Below are 26876 nucleotides of genomic sequence, written 5' to 3'. Positions count from 1 at the left end.
CAAGCTCTAATGCGGAAGTGTCAAACGCGGAAGCAAGCAAAAATCCTTTTTTAGGACGCATGCATTTGCACTTTGAGCACACTTTTATTACATGAATACATACTTTATAAATCCAGGCGTTACTATAAACAGTTAAAGCAGACTTAGGAGTGTGCTGTGCAGGTATGTCGTCCAGCGGAGAAGCAGTGTTCCGGGCGGTGGAGACGCCGCTGCTGGTCCTCGGAGCTCTGACCGCGGCCTGGCTCTCCGTGAGCTCCGTGTATCGGCTGCTGGCCGGGCTCAGGGTGTGGGTGCTGGGCAACGGGAAGCTCGTGTCCCCCACCAGACTGGGGAAATGGGCAGGTAGGTTCTTTATCTGAACTGTATGACCACAGAGAAGAGTGAAACAATTCAAGATAAAATATCATACAGACATAAATAACCAAAGTTATAATTGGAGTCAGTTAATTTATAATTCGTCACATTAATTTCTATTATTAAGTTCATTGCATGTTAAATGTTGGTATAGTAATGTAGTTTCCTGGTTGTTCCCAAGGGGAGCAGAGGTGCACGATAATGCTACTCAGATATAGTATTTAAGTAAAATGATCAGTACCACAGTGGTGAAGTACAGAACAAGTCCTGCAATCAAATGATAACATGTACGTTTTGTCATCTACATGAAGTAGCAAGAGTAAATGTACTCATCATACACAATGGCCCATTTCAGGGTCATGCATATCATTATATTGTATTCACAATATTGTGCACATTACTCCAATGCTGCAACTTGTAAAGACAACGTTTATCCGTCTTATTTACTTTATCTAATTTACTCCTTAATTAGCTTGTGTATTTCCACCTTGTAAGATCAATACAGCTTTATCTTATTATATAATGCTAATCTATATTGCTAATCTATCTTTTATTTGTTGATTTTATTTTGATTTATTTATCTTAATTTAATTTACTTAAAGTATTTATAATAAATGTAGTGGAGTAAGAAGTACATAATTAGCCTTAGAATTGTAGTGGAGAAATAGAAAGTAGCAGAAAATGAAAATTCTCAAGTAAAATACAATAACCTACAAAGTACTTAAAGGTGGGGTAGGTCATTTTGGAGAAACCGGCTCGAGTGCGCTAGAATTTGAAAATACACAACCGGAAAAAATCTGCCACTTCCTTACAGAGCCCCTCCTCCAACACACACGAACGTGCACATGACCAATGAGGGCACGAGATAAGTTTGTGCCCCGATGGAAGGCTGACAGGCAGGTAGGCCAACCAGTTATTTTAGCCGGGCCGGCTAAAATGATTGGTCGTGCTTTTTACAGTACTACGGCTTCCACAGGTGACATTTTTTTATGGATTTTTTGTCAAAGCACTCAAAGCACAGCTATCGGGATGTTAAGAGCATTCCATGGAATATAACAAAAAGTGTATCTCGAGCCAGTTTCTCAAACTTACCTACCCCGCCTTTAAGTACAGTACTTGATGACTTACTTTTGAATCAACTTGAACCATCCTTGTGGTTGTATTAACCAGACATTTACAACCACTGCTCACTGACCCCTTCTGGCTGGAAATGATATTCTGTTGCAACTCTGACCTCTTCCAGAATCTCTGATCTGCTGCAGCTCCGCTTTTAACAATTTCACGCGTCCAGTTGCATTTGCCAATAGTACTATTTTGTGTTTAATCATGGAGCAACAGCTAACATTTGTAAATGTAACTTTTAACTTTAGTCTTTAAATCCTATGGTCTTATCAGCTTTAGCAGTTGAGCAATGAAGCCTTGGAACAGGAGCTGCATTTAGGGAACACTTTCTGCTTTTAATATTTACCCCATAAATACATTTTACAACCTTGTCGGGACAAAGTGAGAGCAATAGCAGAGCAATATATTTAATAGTCGAGAGAGACCATTTTGTTAGTCTAAAATATAATAAACATACATTAGTCCTAACGTGAAAACACTAACTTGAATAAGAAAAAATATTTTCAGTCAAATGGTGTAACTGATTTTGAACATTCTCAATTTAAAACTGTCAGTTATGTGCACAAATAGATGAAGTAATGTTGGAGTGTTGTTCTGGGCACAACACCATGTACAGCACTGTGCTGGTGCACTGTGTCCCAGCTGCATGATAAGTCCACCCTGCCTGTCTCACACTGGTGATTGTGAAGTCTCTCCCTGGTGTTTCTCCAGCACACACATGTGTTACACACTATAGCTCCTTTGTCCCAGCAGCAGACTGCGGTCAGTCTGTGGTCATTTTAACAAGGAATAAAGAAAGGGCAGGGAATGATCAGCCTTTTGTCATCTGGTGTAAACTCGAGTAAATCTTGTCATGGGATTATGGCTCGAAGGGGATTATCAAATCACACTGAATGCTGTCCATCTGTCTAGACGGCTCACTGACTGACCCTTGCAGTTTGAACAGACTGCTGGGATGGATTTGATGTTGTAATGTTGGTGTCCAAGGTTCACATGATAGCATAAAAAACAGTCGGACCACTGGTATTACATACATCTGTATAAGTATTGATATAATCATATAGTAGTTTGGAAGAAAAACCCTTGTTACTAGTCAGCTTTCGGATCAATCTTTCATCCATTTTCAGAGTTTAAATCCCAATCTTGAATCATTGTATGTGTGAATATTGATCGTTTCACTGAGACACTCCCTCTTAAAATATCTGAGCAGTCTTTTTTCAGCCTGTGCAGTCATAGTGGCATCAGGCTGCCAGAGAAACCCAAATGTTGAGAGGATGCGCGCTTTGATCTTTTTTTCTGTAGCTAAAAATGGGAACGCGTCAGACGGGTTTATTTATTTTTGGATCACACATGCAAAATGATTCAGAATATCCGATGAGGCAAACGAGCCCGTTGGCCTCGGCTGCTGCCACTGCCTTCATTCACAACGTTTGTCTTAGCGAGGTGGACTCGATTGAAAAGGGCGGCCTGATTATGTAACCCGAGCCATTCATAAATGAGACGCAGGATCCTCGGGATGCAGGTTCACTGGTACCCACATCTCACTTTCTTGTGTGTGAGTCTGTGGCAGTATAACAGAGAGCCACTATATCCTAATGCTTTTCTGAGACAATGCTTCTATTATTTAAGTTAAGAAACAAAATGTAGAAGGTTTCAGCTACTTCCTCACAATCATGTCACTGCTTGTATATGGAAATATGGTGTCAATTGTGATCTTCTTAGTTATGTATTCGAACTATAAACTATACACAAACATTCAATTACAAACTTGTGAGGGCTTTGGTACCACGTTCATACATTTAAATAGCTTTGTATTATCAACCGGATGATGGGACGAAATAAAAGCTATATTTAGTTTATCAGGGCTCAGTCACTGATGCTAACGCTGACATATGTACTCATACAAATGGTTTCATTTGTTATATAATTACTCATCACCCTGGTGTTTCAGACACAGAAGTTAACAATTGTATTGTTTGAAATGTTACAATAGGGCATGCAATGTTACATTCAATTAAAGCTGCAACAAATGACTATTTGAAATGAAATGACAGAAAATTCCATATGATGATGTCCCGTCTTATATCCGTGAACTTCAAGTGACATCTTCAAATGTTCAAATCCCAAAGATGTTCAGTTTGCTGTTAGATAAATCAGCATTTCATCAAAACAAACAATGGATTATTACAAATCGTTCCGTATTATTTTACACCAATCAACCAATCTTTAAAGGAATCAAGGTTTCCCCTCTACATCACAGTTGGTTGATCACTCTCTGTTTGCTGTTTGCTTTAGATCTCTTCCTAACCAAGGCAGAAAAAATCCCCCCCCCCCGAAGAACGGTGGCAATAATAGCCTCTGTCTCTGCTGTGACGTCTGTACTTCTTCTAATTATGTCACTGTTGACATGTCATTAGCTAGCCCATATGGTCTAATCCTGCCTGTACACTTTGCTTACAGACCACAACGTGCACACATGGCCACACAAAGATTGCGGATATTGGTATAATAAACAAAACATGTCTTCTAGCAAAAATCTCTGCATGACATAGGCCACTAGTGGAGATAAAGCATCTCCGGAAGCAGGGCTGGACTTATTATATATATTTTAGGTGCATATAATTGTGATTTACTTCCAGTCCTTCAATTATGTTCCACAATCGAATGAAGCTGGCTATCAAACCCAATAACCCCATGCGGACACAGAGCAGCTCCATCATCAGAGCACCCAGCCTGTCTAACCTACATTCGGAGAAGACAGCAGTTCCTAAAATAGACTTTGGTTGATTTGACGAGAGGGAACATGCACTCCGCTGTAGAAGCTTCTTTCCTTTTTCTCTGTTCCAACTTCAAATAGTTAATTCTTAAAACCGCTCAGAATAACCCAGCCTATGTTTCCCTAATCATCGTGCCTGCAGACGCCCCATCACTCTTCCCCTCCTCTGCTCCGTGCTATTTTTAGGTGGCCCCAGGATCCCCCATGTTCGTGTTTGTCATTTTCTCCCCTCCCCTCCCCCTCCCCCGCTCCCTCCTGTTTGTCTCCGCTGCAGCCCTAGACGATGCTCGGCACCTCAGCATCATCTGTGCTTAGCAAGATCACAAAAGGGGCACATGTGTACTGCAAAGGGTAGATGGATGGAGCAGTGAGAGAAATATGACATAGTTTGGTGTGATTCCACCAGATATTGATTTAGAAACTCTTCCCAAGTTAAAACATTAGTATTGCGTAATTAAAAATATGAAATGTATGGTTTCGCTGCACTATTTGTACACTTAGAGAGAGAGAGTATTTTACATAACCACATGCCTATAAACAGTAGAACCACAGAAACTCATCTCCTTTTTAAAAATACATATTTAATTAGGAATTACTTAACTAATATGGCAGGTTGATATAATCAAGCTATTTGTTTTGGTATCTTAAAGGAATGGTATGCTCATGACACTCATTTTTAAATAATTATCATCCGATAAAACAGACCAGTCTCTGCCAGTGTTTTTTTTTTTTTTTTAATCCGATGACATTATCAGTGATTTTAAACTGATTAATTACCGAAATAACATCAACACTGTGGGCGGCGCCATTTTACCGGACGTGACGTAAACCATGCGTTTGGTTTGGAGGACACGTTGATGTTCATGTTATTTACTGTAGTTTACTCTCTTCAAATATGCCTCATTGTATCGCGAAACATTGCCACAATTCTGATAGGAACAATCCACGGAATGCTCGGTTCCATCTGTTGCCAAAAGGTAAGCGTAGGAAGTAGTTCGGAGGCAGTGGCTAGCGAAATGTGGCCGGCCCGAACCGAAAGATCCACAGGCGCATGTATGCAGCGAACATTTCAAGTTTCCGGACGACTACTCTGAGAGTATGATAAAACATAACATGGGATTTATTGAACAACCATTACTTAATGGAGATGCAGTACCATCGGTCTTTCTGGTGTCATCACCGACCAGGACACCAGTTCGGCCAGTTGAGAAATCGCCCTCTGCAAGTGTGAAGCGACGGAGGACCAGAAGTAGTGCTCGGAGTAAGAATAAGGTATGTTATAGCGCATTTCCATTGCAGCGGGTAGCCCCGTTTAAACGTCCTTTATCGTCCAGGCCAGGCCAGTTTTTGGTGGCCTTTCCATATAGCGTAGTACCGGCTAGTGGGTATTTTCCCCCAGTTTTTCCGGCCCCATAAAATCGTGGTTCTAGGGCCAGGGACAACGAGGCTGAGTATGCTAAACTAGAGAGGGAATCGCTAGCAAGGGTGGTACTACATGCATACATATCTAGTAATCAAAATCATTGTATCTGCTAAGTAGTACTAAGTAGGCTCGAACCTGTATGGCTGAATTCCCCCTTCCAATCTCTTCATATTGCTCAAAACTTCGCCATGTTTTCGTGTGTTTACCATAGACTGTATATGGTGTTTACAAAGTGAACGCATGGATGACGTCATGACCATCACGTGACTACTGAAAATGGGCAAAATGGCAGCGGCCTGACGGAATATACAGGTTTTGATAAAAAAGAGCTATAAAATCATTATTTACCGGGGAATATCGCTGATTTCTTCAGGGTATGGTTTAAACATAATGTTTCACTAAATACTGAAGTTTTGATTAATTATCTAATGAGTGGAGCATTCCTTTAATTACACTCAAAATATGAATAGGGGGAGGTTGATAGAGTCTCTAACCCAGTGGTCCCCAAACTAAGGCCCGCGGACCGGGTACGGCCCGCCTCCACATTTGGCCCGGCCCCCTGAACAATACCAGAGACGCATTATGATTTTTATTTTTATTTATTTATTTGTTTTCTTTCAGTCTGGCCACGCGAATCCTAGACTAGCCCCTGTCAAAATGTTGTGACCTGCTCTATCGAAATCAGTCGCATTGACCCGAAGACACCTTTTGAGTTGTATACACTGTTGGAAAGAGGATATTCCTAGCTTTCTAATGATATCAGGATTGTTTTTGTACTTCAAATATTAAGCGAAATATGTCACATTATATAATGACTGTCACCGAGTCATCATTTTGAGAAAAAGGCCTTCAAAGTTGTCTCTTCTCTGGAATCCATCGATCTGATTGATTATTAGCGGAGCAAATGATCAAAATACTACCGAGGGAAGATATTTTCGTTTGGAGGGGAAGCTCGCGAGTGTGTGTGTATACGTGTGTGTGAGTGTGTGTGCTTGTGTAATTTTGCGTTTGTGTGTATGTGTTTGTTTCCCGGGGAAAACACTCACGAGAAACACCGGCTGTTGTTATGCCTGCCGTTCTCCGCTTGTAATTATGCCGAAGCTTCAAAGTTGTATTTATCATCTGAATTTGCCGAAACAAGTTTAATATTCTGAAAGCCAAGACTTTGTTTAATTGAAATCAGATGAAAACAAACTGTAACGGACCCTGCAGTGTTATCTATGATTACTATACTCTTACATTCATAATTTCAGCGGAGTGAGGGGGGGGGGCAGCGCTGCGGAAGAGCAGATTGCGAGTGAGAAATAAATAGGAAATAAAAGTTTCATATTCTGAAAGCCAAGACTTTGTTTGTTTAAAATCAAACAAAACACCCGAACCCCGAAAAAATAGTTTTTTTTACGTAAATCCACGTTTATTTTGAGAGATTCTGCTCTGACAACTAAGCTAAACTTTTACCTGTTAAGATTGTGCACGGCACAACAGAAAGTTACAGTAATTTTCAATGGACTTTTTTTCTGTGAAGAACCCAGAGAGGGTTATTTGGTTATTATTTATTTCATAAATAGTGTTATTTATTTCATTAATAGTGTTATTATTTATTCCTGACTTTTTTTCTGTGAAGATCCCGGAAAGGGTTATTAATATTTGGTTATGTGTGGCTTTCTAGAAAACAATAAATGTTTACGTTTAGACACCCATGCGATCGTCACACTTTTTCTGTTACAAACTGACCCGGCCCCCATCAGAGAAGGGAAAAGTTATGTGGCCCTCACAGGAAAAAGTTTGGGGACCCCTGCTCTAACCTAACCGTTTCACTAATAGACGGTTAAACACTTAATATACTAAACATTTGTATGTATGCATTATCAACATTATGTCAACACTAATATCATGGTTATTGTCACTACTGCTTTACATCATATCACGCCTAGTATCAACACTGATTCTGAAAGAGAACAAAGAAGATTCAATGCATTCCTGGTCTAAATACAAAATGGTGAGACTGAATCTTGGACTCATTTTAATGAGACAACTGCATTGACCAATTGGGGTTGCCTTTCAAAAGGCAACCCCAGTTCCTTAACAATTCAAGTTGAACCTGCAGTCTTTCAAATGAAGCACATGCTCCTTTGACATGACTAGAGTAACATGTGTCATTTTACTGCTGTATCTCCCTCTTATGATGATGCCTCCTCCATTAGGGATGCTTCATTCCCCCACAGAGCTGTCTCTGGCTTGCTCTGTCATGTTCTGCTTATGTTCTTTAATTACCTGAATTGTAGTTAAAAACAAAACCAATGGCAGCACACAGGAACAACCAAAAAAACTACTTTTGTCTAAAGTGTTCTAATCTTTCGATGACTAAGACTGATTTGACCTAAACCATAAGTATCCCTCACTCTCACAAGTAGGTCCAAACGAGGAAGAAAACATTTCCATTAAATAAGAACACGATAATAATTACACATAGTACGACCTAAATATACGGGATGTAAGTGTACACAGGAATAGGATGCTCCTTGAGCCGGGCTTTGCAGGTAATTCAGGGACATATCAGAACGCCCTGACCCTCTATCCCACTCGCGCCCACTTTTATATTTAGCCAGAGGTGTGATGAATAGTTCCTTTTTGAAGACGGGAATTGCTAAAAATAGTCTGCTGCTGCTGTTTGTGCCAGGCAGTTCCAGGGCATCCGCTCGCTTCACTGGCGCTGCTGAAGAGAGGACCTCACTCTCTTTATCTCTATCGCTCTTCCTCTCTCTTCGTCCTCCTTATTCCCCTCGTCTGTTCTCCGTGTACCTCGGTATATCTGTCTACACTCCAATGTAGCCCTTTACCCTTACAAGTCAATTCATTTGTATTTTTCGAATGCCTCTTCGAACCTTTGTCCATCATTTTTTCTTTTTTTTGTACTGCCCTTAACACGGAGCCCTTAGCTGTCAAACAGTCCATAACTCTGACATCTTTATCCTTGGATTTCTGTGGCGCTTACTCTCCTGGAGGTGGCGCACTTCATCTGTTCATATGTGGTGCTTTCTTTTTCTGGGCTGTGTTCATATTTGTTTAGAATCTCTATGAGCCTACTCTTCCTGCATGAGTGAAGGCTAATGTAGCAGCAGAATAATACCGATGGTTTGATCCTGAAACATGGCATATAGATAAGTCTAAGAATACAATTTTCAGTTTTGATGAGCTCCAATTGAGCCCACATTTATGCTGATAGAAGTAATCTATAGTCGTTTCTGTATTTTGCATTTTCTTCAGTTAATATGGATGAACATATCTTGCCTCATTAAAGTTTCTGTTTTCATATTTTAAAAGAATGTGATATACAACTTGCTGATTTCAGTCTCTATCTCTTCTTTTTCCTTTTTAGTCGTGACAGGAGCCACAGATGGGATCGGGAAAGCTTACGCAGAAGAGGTATGATTTCCCGGCTCTGGAAAACTTCAGACTCTAACAACACAGGGCCACAGTGAAACTAGATGGGGGGGGGGGGACACCTACGTATTATTACTTAGAACACTTATATTATTACATGGTGTTTTGTACTTGAAGGGGTGGTTTCCTGGTTCTGCAAACATTTCATTTGTCATCATATTGTGTAGCCCTGAGCCTGTTTTTCAGGTCTCAGGCTCGAAAATGACATTCCCAGAACAAATGACCATATCTTCCCTTCTAAAAGGGTTAAATTAATAACCTTTTTTCTCAAAGTAATGATAAACCTGTGAGTTGGATGTAGAAAAGTCAGAATCAATATAGATGTTTTTTATTTTAAAGAAAATTGAGATTGAACATAGTTAAAAAAACTGTAAATTATAGTGTCTGTCCAAAAATTCTTTTTTACTTATAGTGAAAACTACCCTTGGATGATGATAAGCAGTACTCGAGTTGAGGGGGGATGAGGGGGGATGAGGGGGGATGGCATCCCCCCTGAAATAAAAACGGTCAAAATCATCCCCCTTCTAAAACTGCCATCCCCCCTTTCCATCCCTTATGTAATTTTATCAATGGTAATTTTATCACTGGTATTACTGCTATTTCAACATTAATTGTGCGCATTTTGAGTAAAATACTGTGGGCGAGGGAGCACGCACACACGCAATGACATTTTTACAGAGTCACTGACGCTATACTATGCGAGTGCCCTAGAGGGCGCCTGTTTGATCGATGCCAGAAGCGCAGGTAACGGTCATCACAATGGCCAAGCAACCAGGAGGACAACGCGATCTGAGGGACTTCATATTTAAAAATACTAAAAATAACATTTCAGGTAAGTCAATAATCAGTAATCTTAGTCATTACTCACTACTTTAGTCACCAAAGGTGGAATCTATGGACATAAGCAGCAATAACAACTTAGTTTGGAGTTTAGCTACGTTTTTCTCTCGTGTTAGCTAGCTGGTAAGACTCAAAACTGTTGATGAAATGATACCACCAGCACCAGAAGAGCTGAAACCCTTCCTTCAAGCAGTGAACACTCTGGTCATCTCCACAGCTGAGTGTGAACGTGGGTTTAGTCAGATGAACATTTTAACCACAACTAGAAGCTCCCTGGAGGTAAAAAGCATGTCAGCCTTGCTTTTCATCAAGTGTGTTGGCCCTCCACTGAACAAGTTCAGACCAGAGGTATATGTCCAGTGTGCATCTGGACCCGGTAACGACATTACCTATTGACGCAGCAACCACTGTAAGTTATATTCTTGTTTAATTAGACTTCTCTGTTTCATTTATTCGACTCTGTATAAATTGTTATTGTAGCGTAAACGGCTAAATCGCGTTTGAGAGATTTTAAATCTCAGATCTGCTCAGGCGAAACCTGCTTTACAGGTCTCAGCACTCAAGCCTGCATTAATATAGGCACGGCCAGTCTATTGATGGCGTGAAGTACAACCGCGTGACTCAGTCATTTTGTATCTTAAAAAGCATTTAAATACCGCATTTAAAATCTGATGAACTCAGTGTGCATCTGGACCCGGGTGACGACATTACCTATTGACGCAGCAACCACTGTAAGTTATATTCTTGTTTAATTAGACTTCTCTGTTTCATTTATTCGACTCTGTATACATTGTTATTGTAGCGTAAACGGCTAAATCGCGTTTGAGAGATTTTAAATCTCAGATCTGCTCAGGCGAACCTGCTTTACAGGTCTCAGCACTCAAGCCTGCATTAATATAGGCACGGCCAGTCTATTGTCGCCCATCAGCTGTATATAGTTAACTAATTAGAGGGCCGTGGCCCTACAGCTGTGAGAACTGAGCAATCAGGCGTCCATTTCGGGTAGCTCTTTCCTGGAGTGTCAGCTTCAGCGTCAGACAGCCGAAGACTGACAAAGACATTGGAGTCCTGCGGGAGTAACGGCCCGTACACACAGCAGCTGTTGGCGATTTGTCCACCGCTTCCAGCGCGTCTCCGCCCATTGACTTTGAATGGGGATGACGTCACTTTCCCTCGCTTGTCGCCGAACTGCATTGTGGGGGGGCGAGGCGAAGATTTCCAGGATTTCCAGGATGTTCAGGATTCCAAAGTTGAACAATGTTCAACTTTTGAGGCTGAGCTGGAAGCGACAGCCAATCAGATCCGTTTATGCAAATCTGACATTTCAAGCGCTAGCCAATCAAACCGCGTGCAAGCTGGGAGAACCAGACCCGCAGTTCATTTCTATATTCCACAAAAATGGAGGAGAACTTAGTTATTGCGGTAGCAAATCACCCGGTTCTTTATGACCAGTCCCTATTTACTTACCGGGATACAAACCGGAGGAACCAGGCATGGAGGGAGGTGGCAGAGGCAGTGGATGAAACTGGTAGGTTTTCGCTTGTTTGGGGATTTTATATCCAGTTTACTTCGTTGCTAGTTTACTTCGTTGCTAGCAAGCATATACAGTATCATTAGCCAGCATGGAAATGTAGCATAAAATAGCACCATAAACATTAATCTCATAAATGTTAAAAAAATAAATGTTCATCATAGCCCTTCCTATTTGACAATAGTGTAGATTAGAAGAACCGGGTTTTTTTGCTTTGTATGTCGGGGGCGGGATATTCATGTGATATTCATGTGATTGGTTGTTGGTCGCGAAATCCCCAAGCTGTCAGACACGCCCAGCTCCAGGATTTTCAAGATTTGGTCAAAGCTGCTGTGTGGACACACCGTAAGACTGACAAAGACATTGGAGTCCTGCGGGAGTCACGAGGGAGGCAAAGAGGAGGCAAATCCTACTCTGATCGAGCTGGTGTCTTATTTCTCTTTTCTTTAGTTTTCTAGCCCCGCATGCTATAATCATGTGTATTTTCTCTATTCCTGTTCATGTGTCTTCTCGCAATTATCACTGGCCCCGTGTATCTCCTAATCGATATAACCGGCCTGCTCTCGTCTATCCCACGTGCTCCACTGAGATCCAACATCTAGTTTCTGGTGGCCTGTGGAATTGCCAGTCAGCTGTTCCTAAGGCTGACTTCATCTCTGGCTACGCCTCCCTGCAGTCTCTGGATTTCCTTGCTCTCACTGAGACCTGGATTACTCCATCCAACACATCCACCCCAGCAGCTCTCTCCACTGCATATTCCTTCTCCCATACACCCAGACCCACTGGCAGAGGAGGTGGCACTGGTCTCCTGCTCTCTCCCAAATGGAGCTTTTCCCTCTTCAAGCTACCTAACTTCACTCCTTCCACCTTTGAATTCCATGCCGTCACAGTAACCCATCCTATACAGTTAACCATTGTTGTTCTCTACCGTCCACCAGGCGCCTTGGGGGACTTCTTGGAGGAATTAGATAATCTCCTCTCACTCATCCCTGAAACTGGCCCTCCCGCTGTACTTCTCGGAGACTTCAACCTCCAGACGGGGAAGATAGACAGACTAACATCTCTGTTAACCGCCTTTGCTTTCTCACTGTCTCCGTCCCCACCGACTCATAAAGCTGGCAATGTCCTTGATCTCATATTCTCAAGGAACTGCGCTACTTCTAACCTCTCTGTAAACCTCCTCTTTCTCTGCTTCAATCTCTCAGGCAAAAAGCACTTTCTTTCAAGATAAGATCCAATCTTCCTATTCCAATCCTAAAAAACTATTTTCCATCTTCTCCACCCTCTTGGACCCTCCAAAAGCTCCTCCCCCCTCCTCACTTCTGTCAAGCGACTTTGTTACCCACTTTGAAAAAAAGGTTGATGATATTCGCTCTTCTTTTTCTGACTCACCTTTACTCACCGCTGGGTCACCAGACCCTCCTACCACCAACACACTAACCTCCTTTTCCCCTCTCTCTCCAAGTGAGGTTCTTACCCTCATTACCTCTGCCCGCCCTACCACCTGTCCTCTGGACCCTATCCCTTCAAACCTCCTTCAGACTATCGCTCCTGATATTCTACCGTTTCTCACCCATTTCATCAACACTTGTCTAACTTCTGGTCACTTTCCAAACAGTCTCAAGGAGGCAAGAGTAAACCCTCTCCTAAAGAAACCCACTCTCAACCCGTCTGATGTTATAAACTACAGGCCTGTCTCTCTCCTCCCGTTCCTTTCTAAATCACTTGAACGCACTGTCTTTAAACAACTCTCCTGTTATCTCAATCAGAACAACCTTCTGGATCCGCACCAGTCTGGTTTCAAGGCAGGTCACTCCACAGAAACTGCTCTCATTGCTGTCACGGAGGAACTGCACACTGCCAAAACTGCATCCCTCTCCTCTGTCATCATCCTATTGGACCTGTCTGCTGCATTCGACACGGTGTGAATCATCAGATCCTCCTTCGCACTCTCCAAAAACTTGGAGTTTCAGGCTCTGCACTTTCCCTCCTCACCTCATACCTGAAAGACCGTACCTACAGGGTGACTTGGAGAGGGTCTGAGTCCGACCCTTGTCAATTAACTACGGGGGTCCCTCAGGGCTCTGTTCTTGGTCCCCTCCTCTTCTCCCTGTACACAAACTCGCTCGGATCAGTCATTAGCCCGCATGGTTTTTCTTACCACTGCTACGCTGATGACACCCAATTAATTCTGTCCTTTCCCCGCTCAGAGACCCAGGTCGTTGCACGCATCTCTGCTTGTCTAGCTGACATCTCTCAGTGGATGTCTGCTCACCACCTCAAGCTCAACCTTGACAAGACTGAGCTGCTCTTCCTCCCGGGAAAAGATTGTCCCACTCTTGACCTAACAATCAACATCGGCACCTCAGTTGTTTCCCCCGACTCAGACTGCAAGGAATCTGGGTGTGACCCTAGATAACAACCTGTCCTTCACTGCAAACATCGCTGCTACAACCCGTTGCTGCAGATACACGCTTTACAACATCAGGAAGATACGTCCCCAGCTGACACAGAAAGCGACTCAGGTTCTGGTCCAGGCTCTCGTCATCTCACGCCTGGCTGGTCTACCTGCATGTGCCATCCGACCTCTGCAGCTCATCCAGAATGCAGCGGCTCGTCTGGTCTTCAACCTTCCTAAATTCTCCCACACCACTCCGCTCCTCCGCTCCCTTCACTGGCTTCCGGTAACTGCTAGAATCCACTTCAAGACACTGGTACTTGCTTACCATGCTGCGAATGGATCTGGCCCTTCGTACATCCAGGACATGGTTAAACCGTACACCCCAGCGCGTGCACTACACTCTGCATCAGCCAAACGACTCGTTGCGCCCTCGCTGCGAGGGGGACCCAAGTTCCCATCAGCGAAAACACGTGGGTTTGCTGTCCTGGCTCCAAGATGGTGGAATGAGCTCCCCATTGACATCAGGACGGCAGATAGCTTGCACATCTTCTGGCGCAAACTGAAAACTCATCTCTTTCGACTCCACTTCGAGCGTTAGAACTATTAACGAAGCACTTTTATACTAATAAAGGACTGGCTTATCTAAAGCCAGTTGAGTAGCACTTGAAATGTTTGGCTCTATGAAACCTGATGTACTTATATGATTCTGTTTTCTTCAAGGTTGTGTCTTCCTGGTCGAATGTACTTATTGTAAGTCGCTTTGGATAAAAGCGTCAGCTAAATGCAATGTAATGTAATGTCAAGACTTGGCTTCAAAGCCATTGCTTAGCTAACAATCCGAAAGCAAGAGCCAGAAAAATTGAGACCAAAAAGCATGATTATGAAAATCTTTGGAAACTTCTATGAGATGGGGGAGAGTGGAGTAGGCAGCCATTGACAACATTGGTCCTATTTTGTATTATCTGTATAATCTTTTAATATATTTTCATATTTCGTAAACAATTTCAATTTGCACTTAATGCCCTGTTCCTAAAAAATTTCATGAAGAATTTACATAATGATTTAATTAATTACGATACAAATGTAACCCTTTAGATACCAGTTTTGATCGTATACCAGTAACTGCTTTTTTGAAAAAATACACTATAATTCAATATTCTAAAAACTATTTTTACTTTATTATTAGTATAATGATCCATCTGAATAATAAATGAGGGACTGTTAACCTACAAGATTTGTACCATATACTTCATTATAACCAAATGTTTGTATTCCCTTCCCCCCTTTTAAATTAAAGTGAAAAAAATATTTTGCCCTAATTGTCCCCTGCATTTGACCCTAAATGTTATTCTACTCTAATTCTGAGGTGCCTTGGTCAAGAGCAATGAAAGGAGTATCTGAACATCCATAACATGCATGTTGTTTTAGGAGTATAATAATTATCTTTATGCTGGTAGGTCTCCCACCCTTGGCGGGTTATCAGCACAAATGATGTCCCCATATGATCAAATCCACCATCCCCCCTGATTTTTTTTTTACAACTTGAGTACTGATGATAAGGTAGACTAAAAGCTTTAGGACTCCAAATTACAACATATAATAAGTACCCTGTATCAAGATTGATGCAAAACAAGTGACATTTGACCTTTTTAGAGAGATTTAGCAAAATAAACTCCACCTCTGAGGTGATTTGGGTGGAAATGGGGATTTTACCATTTCTCTGGAACCCATTGGTCGATTTTGGTGATTGACATCTCTTTCTGACCGTTAGAGCCAATAGAATCGAAGGGGAATCTCCCCACTCACGCACAGTCTAAAACAAAAAGGTGTGGGCTTCGCGCACGCAGTTTTGCACCAGAGTGAAGCTGTATCTAGGTCTGACTTCTAGAAACGGAAACGCAGGTTTATTGTTTATGGATTATCAGAAATCATGTCAAAGTGACACAGACACATTGGATTAACCTATGGATTAACTTCAGCAGCGTTTTTTATCGTTTTAATGCCATTGAAGACCACTTTTGACCAGACTACGACACAGGTGAGCCATGTTAGCGTTTTTAGCTACCTAGTGCCATATGTTTTGATGTCTGTTCTTGTTATTATCTCCGCGAGTTCGTATAATTGAGTGATAATGAGGGTACCCTTCGATTCTGTGTCACCTCCTATGGTCACCTTACGATGTGAAAAGATGGGTTGGATGTGCAGCAAAGATAAATAATAAGGTTTTGTGAGTGAATTTCGGTGCAGGCATCTGTTAGCATTTTTCGCTCGTTGCTAATTCAGAGGCTCAGCGTTAGCATTGTGGAGTTTATAAAAAAAAAAAATTAAAAAAAAAAGATCAGTTAGATGAGTTTCTTCCCGTTACATGGATATAAAACATTCATAGTTTATTAAATGAACATGCCCTCAGACACTGTTTCCTGCAAGATTATTATTATTTATTGTCTGTTTATTGTATGTTGAATTGTATGGAACAAGCTGTAATACTCTGCACTGAACACAAATTCCACCAGCCTGGCTGTGTGGTCATTAAAGATTATAATCTAATATAATATTGCGGCAGTGCCCCGGTACCGGAGTCTCTCGGGCTTAACAGGTTAAGACTTACAAGATTTATTTTCTTGCGCCGGAATATAAAGGCTTCTTCAAACGGTCCCTTTGTGCTTTCAGATCCATGCCTTCAAGATGAATCTTATTCAATTCCAAAGTAACATTTTAGGAGTGCTGGCCAAAACAAAATGTTCAGATAAAATAAAAAAGAATTGCTTTTTTGCCTTTTGAGATGTTTAGAACTAAAATGGCAGGTCAAAATCTAATGTACAAGATTAAACAAATCAAGACTTCAACTCCATAACTCTATTTTAAAGCACAACTTTGAATGAAGCGGTAAATATCCCATAAATAACTTTTTAGCTTCCACCCTGTTTCCAGCAAACTGAGTGCTAAAATAGTTCATGATTGAATTTCACAATGTCACCTGTGTTGCTTTATTGACATGTTGTTTGTGTTTACAGCTCGCCCGCAGAGGCTTTGCCATCGTGCTGATCAGCCGCTCTCAGGAGAAGCTGGATGACGTTTCAAAGGCGATCGGTGAGTTGCCTGAATTATTTTTATTTTGATAAACACAGTGATTGCAGACAAATGTTGCCCAACTTGGAAAATGAATGCATAGTAAAGTTCTCTTTAGATGAGTAGCATATCAATCATGGTGAAATACATGCTTTATCATAATATGACTACTTAATCCTTCAATCTAATTAATCCCACATGTTACAGTGGGGGGGGATCAAGAGTACCTGTGGCTCAAAGGCACAGGACTGATGTAGTTCATGTGTTGAAATAAGACAGCTGCTAAAGTGAAGCTCAGTCTTAATGATCCACACAGCCTCATTTATCCTGCATGTGAAATGGTGCATCCATATTGCACTGTGATAGGGCAGCAGGGCTAAATGACTAAGACTAAATGATATTACATTGAGTTGCAGGTTTTCCATCAGTGAGCCCTTATTGAGTGGAGATTGAGCAGGACCCCTGTGCTTTGGCTAGGAGGCAGTAAAGCCTCCTGCTGGAGCTTAAATGGAATCTGTCCATTTAAATGAAAGCTTCATCTTAAGGGAGGGATATCCTCATTGATGAAGATGGATTATCTCAGGGTTTAATTTTTTCTCCTCTGCTCTTCCTTTTTCATGTGACTATTTGTAAGAAAAAGAGTCAAGCTTTAAACACTTAAAATGTTGCAAAATGAAAATATGTTGTGTCTCAGCGAGTAAATGTGGCGTGGAGACCAAAACGATCGCAGCAGACTTCAGCGCCGTAGATATCTACTCCAGGATTGAAGATGGACTTGCAGGACTGGAGATCGGAGTATTGGGTAAGACTTAGGCCACCTCACTTTGAATTATTTTCCCATTTGAGATCCCAAAGTCAATCTAAATCAAGAACTGCAGACTTAAGGAATGCTTTAAACTCCACTCTATTAAATGTCAGTTTTTCATGTAATCATAGAGGTTAATTTATCCTGGTTCTTCAGCCCTTTGCTGCCCTCCTAAGATAAGAAAGAGGAACAACACTCTGAACTCATTAACATCTTCTTATGTAGTATTATGTACTATTTGTATTATGTCACAGTCCTGTTTGTTATCTCTTGTTTATAGTCAACAATGTTGGAATATCCTATTCTTACCCTGAATTCTTCCTCAACGTTCCCGACCTGGAGACTGTAAGTTTGATGGTTATTATTATTCTATTAGCCATGAATTTATAAAGGATTATATTTATAATATCACGCAGTCTTGTGAAGATTAAAAAGGATGTTTTGGGCTCAAATGATTCTTTCAGCCTTACATTGAATAGGCAACTCATGCAATCAGAACCACGCTTCAGACATAATGAAACTGGATAGTGTGGCCATCTCAGTACGATTTTAAATATGAACTGGAAAATGCTTTCATTGTTTGTAACATAATGCAGTTAAACTATCTTGTCTGCATAAAGCAATCCTATGCCTTCTGCTGAAAGAAGGCTAATATCGCACATACTAAAGAGCAGTATATCATAAGTACAATAGAGCTCTAAAAATACAACTGCAATTTCCACCTACATTTAGCTAATATTGGCCACCATTAGCTTCTGGTGGTTATCCAGGCTAAGAAAGATTGCAGGAGCACCATCCAATTGAGCAACAGTGAGTTTTATTGCTTAAGAATTACATTTCTCATTTGTACGATAATGTGTATGCTGGTTCATATTTAAGATTTACATAGTGACAGCCCTTGTCTATCTTCTTGTGCTATAATAAATAACAAGACGACATCTAAATCTGCAGTACAAATATAATTGTGTACATTTCTGAACAATATGTGTATGTTAAACACCCTGGTTGAAGCAAAGCTCCTGTTCTTCTTGTTTCAGTTCATCGACACCATGGTCAACATCAACATAACGTCCGTGTGCCACGTGAGTGTGATCTAAAACCTTGATGTGTCATTGGAGCTTTTTGACTCACCAAAAAAAGACATTTTAGTGTCAAAGATGAAACAAATCAAACCAATAAGTATTTCCCCTTTCAAGTTGAAATTTACTTCAGGCACTTTTGGCAGTGATTCCAGGCAACTGTCTGCGTTTTATTCAAGTTCAAAGTAATAGAAAATGATAAAGTTTAAGCGGTGCTAAAATGATTTTGAAGACACTTGGTTTATATTATCATAATTAGTGGATCGCCCTGCTCAAAATGCACTTTGTGGATATTGACTCATTAATGTGTGTTGTATGTCTCACTGTGGCATCTGGGTTGCCTTTTAAATAATTAAGTTTCTCCAAGTAGATTCAAATGGATGACATAGTTTGAGATCCACTGTCAGATAGTCCCACAGTCCATAAACCCACTCACACACACACACTCGTGGAAAGTTTAGTAAGTCACTTCCGTCGCTCTTTCCCAGAGCAGCAGCTAAAGTCCACCCCCTCTCTTTACACCTAATTTATGTCATCAATATTTCTTCAAACTGCTCCCTCTGCGGTCATTATCAGTCCCTTTCTCTTCTTCTCTTCCCTCCACGACCACCTCTCCGAAAACTACCCACACACGGTTACAAATGTTTATGCACACCTCCGCATACTTATCCACGACCCACACATCAACAGACCATTTTTTGTCAGTCTAATGCTTTCGCTATGTTTCTCACACTTCATCTCTCTTCCCACTGTTTATCCCAGATGACACGACTTGTTTTACCTCGAATGGTGGAGAGGTGAGATGTGTGATTTCAACAATAATTGCTTTGCTGATACAATACTGTGATTGGTAGTAATTACCGCCGGCACAAATGGTACAATCAGGTGCTATAGAGAGCTTTGACTTGAGTGCTTGGTTTCGTGTTAATCAATGACTACCTTTCAAATTAATTGTTCTTTTCCCATTATACACCTGAACATGTGTGTGAAATACAAAGGCTGAAGGATAGTTTAGGAATATTTTGGGAAATATGCATATTCATTTTCTTCCCTGCGCATTGTTCTAAAAGTGTAGCTGGAGGTTTTGCACTCTTTCCAAAGTTTAAAAAACTCTGCCTTCAGTGTTCTATCGTAATGATTTCATCAGTACATGAACTGAAGTGTAATCTCATAGTGGTTGTATGACGGTTTTTTGCCAAACTACTTCTATGGAGCGAATTCCTTTTTAATAAGCACATTTCCCACAATGTTTAACCCTTCCTTTTATTTCACTGAAGATGATATCAACAATTTATCTTCCATATTTTGATTTAAATTGTGACATTGATTTGAACTGTATCAACCACCACAGGATCCCATAATGCATCTTAGTGACCCGTTTATACAATAACTCAAAGGACAACAAAGCTGTTAACATATTGCACACTCAACAACCTGTGCATGTCTTAATAAACTTGACCTTAAAACTGCTTGTTATTTGCAATAGCTCTATAGAAACATTATTTTAATTGACAACACTATTACTTTAAAAGGAATATAGTCTCTTTTATAAATAACATACTGTACCATCTGTTACATTGGGTATTGTCATGTGACAGAATCTTTAACTCTGCTTTACAGCTGACTTATACAGGTTTCAGATATTTCTTGTAGCTGAGGGAAAGTAAGTCTGAAGGCTGTCACTTGCCTGGCCATCATATACACATCCAAAATGTCATCCACCTCTTGGTTATATTAAATATTGTATGAACACACCACAGGCTGTAGCAAAGTATATCAACACTTATACATTGAGGAATTGATGTTACAGTATCTTTGATCAATATCTACCATCTCTTCTTCACAATACAAATGGAGCAGTTTTGCTTCAGTTCACACACACACACACACACACACACACACACACACACACACACACACACACACAGTGCCATGTTCTCCTATCATACTGCGATTGATTTCAGGCAGTTTTTATTCAGAGTAAAGGATCCTCTGCTTATATTCCTGTGTTTCCAGGAAGAAGGGTGCCATCCTCAACATCTCCTCTGCCAGTGGGATGTACCCCTTCCCTCTCCTTACTGTCTACTCTGCCTCTAAGGTAATTGGAGGACATGGTTTATGGCCTTTTCTTCAAGTGTTAACTGACATGTTTTCGATAGACGCATCCCAGGACCATTAGCGGTTTACATCCTGCGCTCCATGAGGAGGAATCCATCTTCTTCCTCATGTTAGGAGTTGGTCTCTCTAGTCCAGAGGTGTCAAACTCACTTTCATCAAGGGCCACATTAGCATTATGGTTGCACTCAAAGGGCCGGTTGTAACTTTAAGCTCACTGCACATATTTGATTCCATTCTATTTCTATGTAAATACTGCTATATTTTAATACATTTGTTATATTTTTTATTATATTTTTTCATGTTATTATAGTTTTCTTAAAATAGTTCTCTATCTGTGTTTTTAATTTTTGTTTTACTTTTATATATGCACCACAACACCAAGTCAAATTCCTCGTACGTGTCAACCTACCTGGTAATAAACCTGTTTCTGATTGTGATTCTGAAGACTAAATAAATATATATATATAAAATAAAATATTATATTACATTATTGGCTCTGCATTGGATTATTATCAGTTCTGGTAATAACTTCATAATTAACTACGTCTGAAAGCAGAAGTCTAGGGCAAATAATTGAAAGCAAATATTCAACAATTACACCAATTGTATTATATTCTTTGCAAGCTCTTGCGGGCCACATAAAATGAGGTCGCGGGCCGGATTTGGCCCACGGGCCTTGAGTTTGACACACCTGCTCATAGTCCTCTAACTAACACACACTGAGGCACTACCGATGAAGATTAACGTTTGTTCAGCCTTTATTTGGACGCAGGGATAAAGTGTCCTTTTTCATATTTGCCGTTTTAATTGTTGAACATAAATAAGTCTCTGACTAACTCCGGGTCCCGAGGTAGTGTACCAATTAAAAAATGTTTATAGGAGCATATGGCGTCATAATATTTTATAACGGTCTCATGTGTCTTTGTTAGCTTAAAAACCGCCTGCTGCTCACACTTTCAGCTGATTAATTTGTGTCTTAATTCTGGGCCATGTTTATCTACATAATCCTTCAATCTGCAACACAGGTTTAAAAGTTCATCAAAAATCCATCCAGGTTCAATCTTTAGTTTAATGTGCACTTTAACGATCGTCTCAGTTCATTACACTTTAACATTGTGACAGCAATGTGTACGTGAATGTGTTTTTATGTTTGTTGCCATCTTTATTTGACTGGAATTGTAGACTTAATGACCTGCTTTTGTCTTAAACAGGCATTTGTGGACTTCTTTTCACGAGGACTGCAAGCTGAATACAAGAGCAAAGGCATCATCATCCAGGTAGATGAGCCAACCTCAGTTTTCCTTCAGACATGCTTTGGATGATGAAGGTTCATAACGATAGTTCGTACATGCAAAAGGCAATTTTAAGGAGACCTTTTATGAACCCCCTTCTTCCAGCCACAGTTAGAAAACTGCCTTTGCAAAATAAATCCTATTTTTTTTCCAAGCCAATCGGAGCAGACTGGGCTTTTTTTGGGAGCGTAGCTTAAAGAGACGGGTGCCTAAACAGATCTTTCAGGCAGTGGGTAAATACAGGTAATCAGTCAGACAGTGCAAGATAAGTAGGAATCTAAAAATGAGCACTGTATCCCATTCAAGGCTTATAGAAAATGAAATGTGGTTTCAACAATGTATCAATACTCTTAACATGCTACCAAACACGACATGCTGTTTGTTCACGTGTGTTTGTCCTTTTTTGTTCCCCCCAGAGTGTTCTGCCATTTTTTGTTGCAACCAAGCTGAGTAAAATCCGGCGTGCTACACTGGACAAGCCCAGTCCAGAGCGCTACGTGTCAGCCGAGCTCAACACAGTGGGTCTGCAGACCCAGACCAATGGCTACCTGCCACATGCCATTATGGTAAGTCTTGGTATGTAACGTTAGGATTAAAGCACAGAGGGCTACCATTTTGTGACCATTTCTTGGGGGAAAAAGGTGCGGTGATTCAGTGAAATTCAATCTTCGTTGGTCCTCTATCTGTTCTGCTCTGCTTTATTTAATGTTTGGCACAAACTTCCCGTAGATGTTTCCCATCTTTTGGAAACTGGTGTTAACTCTAACTGAAGAACTGCACTGTGTTGTTAGATGCGTGTTCACAACTCACTCACCACTCAGAATGACTCAAGATCAGAAGAAAGAGCCAGTTGGAACTTTAAATCCTACTGCAGGCCAGATCTTCCTCCGCATATTGTTGTACATTTATATAATCAGCATGATGTAGCAAAAGCGTCCTCTAAAATCTAAATACCTGGCAGTTTAGTCTGAATTCTAACACTGAAATTATTCTGTAGGGACACGAGCAGCAGAAAGTTCAGTGTGACATTTCTCCAGTTCCTCCACTTTGTGTTAGACGCTGCTGAACAACGTCTCCCTAATATCAACACTAATGTTCTTTATCAGCTTATAAAAGCCTTTGTGGATACTGCACACTCACTGGATATGGTCCAGATACTGTGAACTCAGCACAGATCTTCCCTGTCACTAGCTCTGATATTACACTAAACCAAAAGCTGCAGACAAGCAGCGTCTGCTCTGATTATCTGATAATCCCTCTGCCTTCAATTGTGCAGCACAGCTCTGCCCGTCTCACAGTAATAATCCACACATACCCAAAATGTAATTCACACCACTGTGAGACGGAACCTTCTACAAGTTCACCAGATTCTATATCTTTTTAGGGTTGCAAAAAGTCTTTGAAATATTTAATTATACCAATGCAAATTATAAAACGTAATGGATGTGTAAGTGAAGTGCCCTTAGTATAAATAAGTGTATTACCATGTTCAAACATCATTAATTTTCTCTTATATCCACTGGGCTTTTGTAATATATATTTCAATTAAGACAATAACAAAGCTGAAGATAAATTAGCAGCATGAGAAACACTTTTAATTAAATAAATAGACATTTTCACTAATTAAATCTGGTGAGTCAATGAAATAACCATTAACGATGCTTTATAGAACTGCTACTTTCTTATGACTTATAACTGCCATACTGTCAAGATTAAGCTTAATTAACATTTGAGCAAAAGCAGAAACACATTTTTTGCATTAATTTGAACTGCTTGGTGATGATGGAGGAACATCTCGGTCTTGGCCAGTTGAATCCGGATCTTCTCAACACTATACCATCACATTCTAGCAAGTTCAAAAGAAGTGGTTGGAGGCAGACAGAGTTCGATGCAATAGAACTTTTATTACGTCAAAAGACATCAATCAAAGAGCGAGCAGACCCCGGGATCACACTGTTGAACAAACGTTGTACTCGCACCTTTATAGCGAGCCTTCTTGTCCCTTATTGGTTGACCCTGGTGACGTTTCTTTGTCTGCAGACGTTTGCATTTACCTACACTTCCGTATACACGTGCCCTGGAGGCGTTCCGTCACATTGACCGCTTCTTGACCTTCACCAAAGTTCACTATCAAGTGAGGGGAGTCTTACCACTGGTCTCTTTCCCAGTTGTAACCTCGCATCTCATTAGCCTCAGGCACTGTGAATAACAATTAACCTTAACCTAAAAGTGGCCCCTTCGTTCAACCTGACACACACATAGACCTACACATACATGCTCAGAGCGAGAGTGGGCCCCTTATACAGACATGCGCTCTAGCCTTAACAGCAGAGTCCGCTATTCTTCTCCACATGAAGTTACACACTCATTCAGATGGAAACACTGTTCTGACGGTGAACACACCCTAACATTACACTATATTATACCAAGCATCATAGCACTATACTGTGAACACTCATCATTCCCCATTATGTTCTAATAATGAGCATTTCTTCAAGAAAAGTTATACTACAACAGTGAATTGATCCAGCAAGATGAGTTGACCGTATTTTACAGCTTACTATAAGACACTACAACAACTGAGGGATTGACTTTTGATAAAATATCAAAATATCTATATGCAAGATGTGAAGCCATGTCTTTGTCACATACTAGACGGTAAAACAGCGCTATCTACCCAGTTTTCCTTTTTCTCGCCGCAGTTGTAGCTCCTGTGGGTTGGAACTACATAATGAATGCTAATCTGTTATTTGTAAAGGCCACCAGCTGACCATGTAATTTCCCTCTGTAGGGTTGGGTGACTACAGCTCTGCTTCCTGCCAAGATCCTCAACAGCCATGTGATGGGGATGGGTTTGTCCCAGCGCGCTCGTTACCTGAAGAAGCAAAAGCAGGGTTAGATAGACGCATGGCGGCAGGAAGAGGGGACCAGCTGTGTTAAACACTCGTCCCAGGACCACCATCATGGACCAGGAAGACAGAATGTGACAGTTTCTGGGCCACATCCCAGTTTCCCTCCCTCCGATACTCCCCGTCATTGAGGATGTGAGGCAGCGGCACATGTATTCAATTCAAACATAAAAATACTGAACAAAGTGGTGCTCTTCATCAGCTTTAATGAATGGAACACTAACGTGGAAACTAAAAACTATTCCCAAATCCATCCATCCGTCTGTCTGTTAAACATGAGGGTGTATAAAGCCTAGATGAGGGAACAATTTGGATGCATGTGAGGTTTGAGGCCTCCGTATATTTGTGTGTATCTGAGTATGTGTTTACTAGCGTTAAGCCTTTTTAGTTTTACACTGCAAGTGATACTTACTTATTTTCTAGAGCACTTAAACATGTTTTATTGAGATCTATTGACATTAATAGCTTCATTAACTCCTACTATGGGATTTGTATTGCACTCAGATTTAGACGATTCTTCGTCAGCACCAATTTGAAACCCTTCGTTATCTCTTGTTTGGTTTTTCTAACTTAAAATGTTCTCAAAGGTGTTAATGTAGTGGTGAAGTCAGTGCGTGTTTCATTTAATGAAGAGGAACCGCTGTAAATGGGTAACCAGCAGAGAGGGAGATGTCTTGGTGGAATGTTAAAATGGGTGTTTTATTTTCTAACTAAATTGATTTTCAAATGAATTTGTACCACTGGTGTTACTGTTTTGCAGGACTTTCTAACGTAAAACAAAAATGCTCTCACAATCCATTAGATCCAGGTACAACAACATACATTCATCTCAATCTTTTCACTTGTATTGATTGATTTCCTAAAATGTTGAACCAAACCAAATGTAGAAATTAGGCAAACCAATTGAGAGCTGATACATTTATTTGATTTTCTCTTTTGAAAGCTACAATTTTGACCCTAAAGACACTTTTTACTGACACCGACTCTAGGTGCAGCAGCAGGGGACCAACTCCCAGTCAAGTGTTTTCTCTAACAAACTGTAATCAAATTACATTTTTCCAGCCATCAATAAATATTCATTCAAATAACGACAGTCCGTGTGTTATTCTTGCTTTCACCTTTAGGTCAATTGCTTTTTGTATCACATTCTCTATTTTTAGAATATCCATGGGACAGCTCTTAGCTTATTTTATATAAAATGGGAACATCTGATGGGTCAGTTCTAGTTTATATGTTGTGTGAAACTTTGTATTAGATACAATATGAATGAGTTTGGAGCGGTTTGGAGTCCGATATCACATGAGTTCCATGTCTGTAAACCGAGTGGCATCTCCAACATTATCTGTCAAAAGCCCACACACTTCTGTTTAATAAAACATGGCAGCGTCGATCAGTTTGTGTAACTTGTGCCAATATTCGTCATCTTCACAGTCCATACAAATGAGTTGCTTTTTCACGTCCTGCCTCTCTTCCCTCCTCCCAAACATCACCGTCCGGTTCCCATGCCAACAGTTTCAAGGAGATTTTTCCGGTGCACTGGTATGGAAGCTGCGGAAATGTGTCATCGCTGAGCGTGTAGGAGGGAGAGAGTCTCTGCGTGGAGGGATGCCCAAAAGGAAGAAAGGAGTGGGTTGCAGAGAAGTATATAAAGAGGAGCTTGGTGGTGCTCAGTCACAATCACTCTCTGAGATTTCAGAGCGAAGAGCAAAACAG

At 40.8% G+C, this 26876-nt stretch overlaps 1 protein-coding gene across 1 annotated transcript; it reads left to right on the top strand.

Annotated features, from left to right (window-relative positions):
• hsd17b12b (hydroxysteroid (17-beta) dehydrogenase 12b) lies at window positions 1–26256 on the top strand. Its single transcript, XM_034220995.1, has 11 exons — window positions 1–342; window positions 9055–9101; window positions 16906–16981; window positions 17655–17762; window positions 18046–18110; window positions 18803–18847; window positions 19607–19641; window positions 20861–20942; window positions 22174–22239; window positions 22671–22820; window positions 25046–26256. The coding sequence occupies exons 1-11, from the start codon at window positions 165–167 to the stop codon at window positions 25151–25153; spliced, it is 960 nt and encodes a 319-aa protein (XP_034076886.1). The 5' UTR covers window positions 1–164; the 3' UTR covers window positions 25154–26256.
• Window positions 26257–26876: the final 620 nt, after the last annotated feature.

Source organism: Gymnodraco acuticeps, unplaced genomic scaffold (genome assembly GCF_902827175.1).
Source record: "Gymnodraco acuticeps unplaced genomic scaffold, fGymAcu1.1, whole genome shotgun sequence".
Lineage (NCBI taxonomy): Eukaryota > Metazoa > Chordata > Actinopteri > Perciformes > Bathydraconidae > Gymnodraco > Gymnodraco acuticeps.
The sequence above is the reverse complement of the archived record's forward strand: the minus strand, read 5'-3'. Positions and strand labels throughout refer to the sequence as shown.

Bases quoted from the DNA above. Each gene is read 5' to 3' on its own strand.
- hsd17b12b (XM_034220995.1), top strand. From the start codon at position 165: ATGTCGTCCAGCGGAGAAGCAGTGTTCCGGGCGGTGGAGACGCCGCTG. The intron at 343-9,054 runs GTAGGTTCTTTA...TTTCCTTTTTAG, and splicing joins CAGACTGGGGAAATGGGCAG to TCGTGACAGGAGCCACAGAT. The intron at 22,821-25,045 runs GTAAGTCTTGGT...TTCCCTCTGTAG, and splicing joins ACCTGCCACATGCCATTATG to GGTTGGGTGACTACAGCTCT.